We start from the raw sequence: 8,500 nt of genomic DNA, 5'->3' as shown, positions 1-8,500 counted from the left end.
GGAAACAGCCACATCTCTCCCCAGACTTCTCCAAGGATTACCTCAGGACTCAGGATGGTCTCTGGCTCTCCTCCCTCCCCCAGATAACCCCCTTTCTGCCCTGAATGGCTCTGGCATTCAGATATTTGGTAGCAGTACCCTAGAAGGGAACACGGAGCTGCAAAATTCCCTCTTTCTCAGCCCCCAAGAGGCCTAAAGAGAAACTGGATTACTTGTTACTCCATCACTGCCTCCAGAGCAAACCTGCTGGGAGGTTCAGGGGGACTGGAGGTAACGATGGCCACTTCTAGAGAGTGACACACTCCTAACTCTTACAGAAATTTTTCACTGCTTCCCACTAGGGGTGAGCTGGAGACCTCATTAGCACGTGTCTGGGAACCTTGGCTTTAACCTCACGTGCCAGTCCAGTGACAGGCTGCATCAGCAGAGCCCACAGGGTTTTGTTCAGGAACCAGGGCAGGACTGTGGGAGCTGAAGGCAGGTTCCCATCCCCTCCTCAGAGCCACCTGCACCTCACACAGCAACAAAACCCTCCCTCTCATACCTAGTTGTAGCTACCAGGGTCCCACAGGCACTGCCTGGGGAAGGGCAGGTCTACAAATAACACTCTGGTAGCCATGAGAACCACATTCCCTGCATGGGGGAGACATCTGGATTTATAATGGTTGTTTCTTCCCAGTTGGAAACTAATTCCTTTTGCTCTGCATTTGGGGGGAAAACTTCAATTTTAATCTGCTTGCTGGGTTTCCATAGAGCCCTCAATTGTCACTTATCAGACCTGCTCGTTTCCCTCTTCCACCAACATGATCTTGCATTTTATTTTTGAAATAGCAGGCTTTAAAATAAGACACAGCACCCCACAAAGTAGAGAGTGCATGGAGTGCTTTTTAAAAGCTCATGCCAGGCTGATGGATTTGGTATGACGAACCTAGAGGCGTGATGGAAAAAGTAAATGGCAGATCCCAAAATGCAGGGGTGGAGTGGAAGAATGGGAAATGGTGCCTTGATTTGCCAAAGTGTTTCTGTTAAAGAGTATTAATCTCTTCAGACAATCCACGGAAAGGCCCTGTAGCAATATCATATTAAATTAATAGAGTCCCATCATTATGGTAACCTCAGCTCAGTTTTGTAAGATGTATAGTGTCATCATACCAAAGAAGAGTCCCTGCATAATTCTGCTCCCACAGCAATTGCTGCTAAACTACGCTGACATGACAATCCTCAGCATTTTGGGTGCCTGTCTGTCTCAGAGGGGGCTTTCCTCCAGCACTGCAGGTGCCCAAGAGCAGCCTCACAAGTTGTACAATTCTGTTTGAGCACTAAAGATTTCCCCACCACCAGAAAATATACATTTATTACCTGTCCCTAGAATAAATCTCTAGCACAAGCAGTCAGATTATCAATTAAAGGGACAGCCCCTCCCAACAGCACTGTCCATCACAGAGATCCTCAGGTATTGGCACAGGGGATCAGAAGCTCTGGTGCCTCCAAAATGAGAGCCAGGGAACACAGCCCTCCTAAGCCTCAGGGGGGTTGTGTAGATCTTGCTCCCAAACCACAAAAATTATCATTCCAAACCAGGAAAGATCATAACAGCCAGGGAAATTATACACAGATTACAGAAGGGAAACTAAAAGAACAATCTCAGCCTTCACACAACTGAAATCTTTCTCTGTTCCCTCATTCTGCACTTCTGCAACATAAACTGTCCACGCCTCTTTCCACCCCCCCACCCCCCCCCAGTCCATAGAAGATCTGAGTAACACGAACTTGTACCAGTGGCTTTTCACTAGTAAAGCTGAAAGTTAAATCAGCAGTCTCAGGAAGCTGGATGGCAGCTTAAAATACCCAACAGTGAGAGAAATAAGCACTGAAGGAGCAGAGTTTGACACAGCAGAACTGGCACTCCTCAGCCAGGTGCCTCATCCACTAGAGTGAGACAATGGCAAAACTACCAAAAACCTTCTGCAAGGTTTCCCTCTTACCCTGCATTTGGAGCCAGACAGAAGTGCCCAGACAACTGTGGTGCTGCAATGTGTTTATGAAGGATTCCAACCTAAACTGTGCCTTCCAGGAACACAGTTGCTACTCACATTATTTGAATTCAGGGGATGAAATCTGTCCCTCGCAGCTCAGGCTCAGAAGGGCTGGGAAGCTGCCCCAGCAGCCAGAGGTACCTCAGTGGCTCCTGCACCCACCACCCTAAATGGCCATACTGCTGGAAACCAGCTTCACAAAAATCTTCACATACAGGCTTGAGGGGGAAGGGGGAAAAAAGTTCCCAACTGTCTCTAGACATGCCACTGCACCTCCAGAAATCTGCATGACTGGCTGCAACGTGCCTGAGGCTGCACAGAGCAGCCCCTGCAGCGGCCCAGGGGATGTACAGATGATTACTAATTGCAGACACCCTGCACTAATTGCAGACACCTTGTACTACAGCATGTCTTTGCAACCTGCCATGGCCCAGCTGAACATCAGACTGACTGTCTCCAAGATGCTCGTGGCTGGCTTTGACTGTTGCTTCACACACAGAGTTTTAATGCCTCCCCAACATAAGCATAAAAAGAATGGGTCTGAGTTTGTCCAAAATGAGCAATCAAGAGGGAGAGTTATTTGGTAATTTGCATCATTATCTCTGTCTGCTGCTGCATCTTTGCTGACAGCTTGTTTTTAAGCACTGGGATCCAGCTTAGGAGTCTTTCAAAACAAAGCAACCCTCTTGCTGCCATGGCTACTTGTCTGGGGAGCTTGGCAAGGAAAGAAGAAATATATGTGCAAGCACTGGGAGTCACTGTCCTATTTCCAGCCCAGCAAGCTGGGTGTAGCACCATGAATTAACTGCCTCCCTGCTTCCCAAAAGCGAGAGCCTTTTCCAGGTCACCTCTCAAATTTAATCAATGTCAAAGCATTTCTAGAAGCTGAGGGCACATCAGCATGCTCACTGGCTGAAGGAATATGGACTTCCCAGCAGTTAAGCCATATCAGGATCCAGCATCTGATGCAGGATGTACCGTGTTGATTTTGCACTGTCAGGTGTTCCCATGCACGTGGACCAGCAAACTGCATCTTATTCCCTCAGCAGGGGCTTCCTCTCCCATGATCAACACACAGTTTCTCCTACTGATTCCCAGTCTTAGGACACTTAAACAAACAACAAGATTTTCCCCTTCTCTCCAAAAGGAACCCAGTAATAATAAAAAAACCACAACAAAAGCAGAACTCACTTTTTCACCACGGTCCATTCTGCACCAGCAGCCAAAAGCCTCACAGCAACAGGAGAACTTCACTTCTCTCACCTTCACCTCCTCTCTCCTCCTGCAATCACCACTCTCTCCTCCCACAGCTGCCCCCCATCACACACAGCAAGACTTTCACCAATCCTGGGCCTTCTTCTGCCACAACCCAAATGCCCTCCCTTCCCCAGCTGGCTGCTCCAGGTGATTGCAATAATTACCCCCCCTCCAGCAAACAGGTCCAGCTCTGCTCCCAGCCTGGAGAAGGGGAACATGTTCACCCAGCATTGTCTCCTTTTGAGGAAACAGGGCCACTTCAGCCTGCTCACATTTTTATCCTTTACAACTGGGAGTCACCGAGCTTCTCAGATGAAAGGCTCTCCTCTAAGTGCAAATTATTATTAATGAATTTCCATCTTGGCTCCTTGACAGAAAAACGTACCTTGGAGCATGTTATCTTTGCAGCCATGCACCCCTGGCACTCACAGATTCCCTCTCCTGGCAAGTGAGACACAGTGACAGGAGGGATGCTCAGGCAGCTCTCTGTGCCCCATCCCAGTGCCTCTGCAACAGCAAAGCTTCAGAAATGTAAATCCTGGCATTTGACCCAATTCAAATTTCTCAAATACACGATATTTCACACCCCGGTGGTTTCCCCCCTGCTGAGATGATCATTTATGGTGGCTCACTCAGAACTGGGCTTTGACAGAATTTTTTGGTCAGTGGAAGACAAATTGAAAAATTTCAGTCTCTGCCTCTGAAGCACCATGTCCTGCAGCTTCACAAAAATTAAATGCGAAGGCAGGGCTGAGTTTTTCCCTTTTTTTTACCTCCCTCTGTTGTCTCTTCAAATACAGCCTGTCCTCCTCTGCAAAGACCATGCAATTTTGACACCATGCTCCTGTCCAGCCACCAGCACTGGTTTCCTCCCATCCCTTGTATGTGCTGTGTACCAGGGCTGAGCGACACACGAACAAGCCTTCCTAAAAATGCACTTGGAACAATCACACTCAGTGCTAGCACAGTGTGATATTTTTCCTTGAATACTGTATTTCTTGCTCCTCTGCTGTTGTATTTTGCAGCTCTGTGCTGTAAATGCCTTCTTCACCTCAGAGACACCTGTGCTCCCCCAGGATGATATACAGATCCCTGAGGTGTGGCTGATGCATCGCTGTGCTCAGCTTGTAAAGTAGCTGGGGGTCCTCTGGGACTCAGGGTGCTTTGTACATGTCAGTTGTGATTCAGTGAAACCTGCTTCCATCTGAACCCGCCGTATCAATCAGAGAAGCCACGTAATTAATTATGACTGGGCTGCACGGACGTTGCTCACACCGGGAGCCCGAGCGCTGGAGCTGCTCGTGCTGATGGTGGGCACGAGGATGAACGAGATGAATAGTGACACTGCCCTGAACTGTGCCTGGCTGCTGTCTTCTCCTGCCATCCATCATCATCACCACACGTTGGGTGGGAAGGGGAAGCCCTTCACAAAGGAAGGGTCAGGGCGGCGAAAAAACTTTCATACGTCTCTATTCTCTCCCCGGAAAGCAGCTTAAACCGTGTTTCTGTTGGGCAGTGGATGCAGTATCTGAAATGACAGAAATGACAGCAGGAGCCCCCTCCCCTCAGAAAAGAGAGGTTAATTTGTCAAGCCATGTAAAGCATTTTAATTACAATTCGTATAACATGTATAAATAAATATTACATTCTTTCAGTCTACAATGCATACTAGGCATATCTTGTTAAAATGTCCATCTATGTTACTGGGTGGCAGGATTGATTTTGTCCAAGTAAAAAAAAAAAAAACAAACCAAACTACTGAGTTTAGTAATTAAAAAAAACCCCAAAACAACAAAATACATGGTAAAGACAGGACAATGCAAGTGCTTCTGGCTAACAGTCAGGACATAATACTGCTTTCCAAAGGCTGGGTATACCATCTTCCTTTTAGTTAGGAGAGGTTTTGGATGACAGTGGTTTCCTCATTGTATAGATTTTGATCTGTGTCCTCCATTAATGGGAACTGGCACTGAGTCAACACAGTTCTGCCAGTTTACACCACGAATTAAAACTCTATTTTGTATTTGCTTCCGATTTATTACTGGGTCGGTATTTGTTTTTTCAAAACATCAGCTTTACAATCTAGTCTAAAACTTTCAGTCTTAGCTGGTCCAATGGCAAAAAAAAAAAAAATATTAAAAAAATCTATAAAATAGCTCCAGGTATTTCTTGGCCTTGCTTCAGCAATATTCCCCTCCCTCCCCCCCAACAGTCTGTCCAGAGGCCAGCTCTCCCAGTACAAGGAAATAAAAGTTTGGGGGCAATCAGTGTCTTTCTGTCCACTCTTCTTCTGGCTTTCAGAGCTTGATGAGAGCTGGTGGCATTAGAATAAACAGAAAATTACAGCACAAAATTATGAATTCATGAACTTGGCAAAAAAAAAAACAACAAACAAACCAAAATCCAGGCTGTACATATTTGGCCTGTGATGGTCTCAGTTCCAGGTACATTTAAAATGCACCAGTGGGGAGCTCCCATCCTTGGTACTTCTAAAAGCTAAAATAAAACAGCACCTTCTTCCCTTGGTGAAAAGTAGGAACTTTGGTTGTGGAAATTTAAAACGAGCAACTAAAGGAACAATCCAAACCTGAAAGGAAAATGAATACTTCTTCCAAACAGAACATATTTCTAGCTAAGGGTGAAATGGAGGCTTTCAGAAGAGACACCACATGGAAATTATTAGTCAATACTTATCCCTTGAATTCTTTAAATGACAGGAGACTATTTATAGCTAACTTGGATGTTCTTGGCCCACTGCGAACTTAAAGAATTTTAAATTTTCCTGTTTTCAAGATATTTAAAAGAAAAATACAAGAGGGAAAAATATTCTTTTTCAATTTACAAGAGAAACGGAAAGGTAAAAATAAAAATACCAGGTAATTTCTTCCTCCTTCATGTGTAATGCCAAAGACACATCTTCACTTCAAATGAAGGAATAAAAAGAAATGGCTCGAGTAACAATCTAAAAAGTCTCCTTGTGGGTCATATGCCCATAATTGTGATGTTTTACTGGAAATAGAAAAAGTTATTGTTTGTCTCTTGCTTATTCTTTTCATGCTCTTATATTCTCTCATTTCTTTTTTGCAGATATTTTTTGGTACTTTGAAACAATACTATCATTATTATTTGTATGACCCATAAAAATGAATTTTCACAACCTCATCTTGTCCAGTTCATCATACTGGTCACACCATTTCCTTGTTCCTTTCTGCTATTTAGATCCCACTTCCTAAATCCATGAGTAGCAGAATAACCACTGGAAAAAAACTCAAAACAAAGTGAAAAAAAAACCAAAACTAAAACAAACCATGGACAGTTTGGCAAATTTCTTTCCCTGATTATAAAAACTGCCTCATCATTTCTCCTGGTGATCCCTTCCCCTCCCCCTCTCCTGTCCCAATATATACTGTAGAACTGAAGGCATCAAGGTGTGGTTAAACCCCCCCCCCCCAAAAAAAAAAAAACCCAGCGAGGAGCTACACTTTGTCTTTGAACTTCTCCATGTAGTTTCGTATCTCTTTGGAGTCCCCCAGGTCCATATCCTGGCACACCCACTTAATGTCATCGTCATTGCTACTCAGGATTGAGTTGACAGTGGGACAGCCGTCGTCGGGCGGGATGGTTGTGAACGTGGTGAATTTTACCCGCTTCCGTTTGGACGTCGGCGAATGTAAACCTTCCGATTTCTGTTCCTTCCCCGGCTTGCCCCCCGAGTCTGCACACCTGTGGACCTGGCCCTGGATGTTCTTCTGAGCACTGCCATTGAGGAGCTGGTTGCTCTCCTCGCTGCCCGAGCCCCGGTCAATAATGGTCGTGTGCTCGTCCTGCTGAGGCGACGCATCTGCCGTGTTCTCCAGCAGTTCCGCCTCGTTCCCCAGCCACACCCAGTCATGGGAATGGGTCATGGTGGTCTGTCCTTCCACCAGGACCTGCTTGTGGCGGTACTTCAGTGCAAATGTTGCACAGTTTATTAGGAAGACTAGAATTGCCAGGCAGAAGACCCCCAGCAGCGCGTACATCCCGATCTCCAGATCACTAAGGCCCCTGGGTGTCTGCACCAGGTCGCTGTCCTCTACACCCGCACTGCCCTTGGGGAGGTCCACTTGAGCAGGGAAGTTGGTGAAGTCTATGGGAATGTTCTGCAGCTGGCTGTCGTCCGAGAGTTTGCCGCCGTCCGGCCTGTTGTTTTTGAGGACCTTGTTCTTCAGGATGGATTTTGCCGTGGTGCTGGCTTTCCTGACGGGGCCCTCCTCCCTCTCCGCCGAGGAGCCGCCGTAGTACCGCCCGTCCTGGCCGTAGCGCTCCTGCTCCGACGCCTTGTGCCGCCGGTCGCTCGCGTGGTTCTCGATCTCGTCGGCGTCGTAATCCCCACCTGTGAAGGAACGAGATTCGGGATGGGAGCGGTTCCGGGCGTGGGGAAAGACATACAGCAATTGACAGGACTTCATTCTATGGACTTTACTGTTATTATGTGGTTTCATTGTATCCACACTACACAGTGTGCAGCCTGGACATGCCCGGGCTTGCCACGAGTTTGCCTGTTCCCTGCTTCCCCGCTCCCCTCTCTGACAGGCTGAAGAAGCTGCAGAGAGGAGACAGTTACCACTTGCCCTTTCCTTCCCTGGTTCCTCCCACGTTCATCCCCCTTTTGCCTATGTCCCTACCCCGATTTGTTCTCCTGTTTGTCTGTCTCATGCTCCACCCCATATCCTAGCCCTTTCCCCACATAAAACCCATAAAACCCCTACACCCCTCAATAAAGCATTCCATTTGCACCTCTACCTTGTCTCCGGCCCCGTCCGTGCTGTGTCACGGCCCCATCCCCCCCTCGAACAGTGGCACCCACCTGCATCAGAGTCTGCGTCGTTCTGGCCAAACTTCACCTTGATGTTGCCACTCCCCACAGCCAGGACGCTCTTCCTCTTGGACTTCTGGCAGGCTTCAGAGATCATCATGTCCACCTTGATTAATGTGCCCTGGCCTTCACCCTCCGCTGCCACAACCGGCCACCTGAAGGCAGCGCTGTGGTGGGTGGAGACGACGCCTTCATCCAGCGACACGGCAGAGAGGGAGAAGTCCTTGGGGTCATAAATGTCCAGGGGAGTGACAGAGCTGTCACTGAACTGGATCCAGGTGCTCACTACAGCTTCCTGAAAAGAGAGGGGTATGGTTAAAGGCAGGGTCTTAAATAAAACAGCTCAACCCAC

General features: G+C 47.4%; 1 protein-coding gene across 2 annotated transcripts in view; it reads right to left on the bottom strand.

The window, feature by feature from the left end:
• Nucleotides 1–4,876: 4,876 nt before the first annotated feature.
• TMEM132C (transmembrane protein 132C) overlaps nt 4,877–8,500 on the bottom strand; it is a 201,573-nt gene continuing 197,949 nt past the window's right edge. For both annotated transcript variants that reach the window (XM_032706177.1, XM_032706178.1), the window contains 2 exons: nt 8,140–8,443; nt 4,877–7,665 (listed from right to left, as the gene is read on the bottom strand). In XM_032706177.1, the coding sequence (XP_032562068.1) occupies nt 6,770–7,665; nt 8,140–8,443 (1,200 nt within the window). In that variant the 3' untranslated portion in view covers nt 4,877–6,769. The remainder of the gene's footprint in view (nt 7,666–8,139; nt 8,444–8,500) is intronic.

This window comes from Chiroxiphia lanceolata, chromosome 18 (assembly GCF_009829145.1).
Source record: "Chiroxiphia lanceolata isolate bChiLan1 chromosome 18, bChiLan1.pri, whole genome shotgun sequence".
NCBI classification, from domain to species: Eukaryota; Metazoa; Chordata; class Aves; order Passeriformes; family Pipridae; genus Chiroxiphia; species Chiroxiphia lanceolata.
This window is presented reverse-complemented; position numbering and strand designations above follow the sequence as displayed.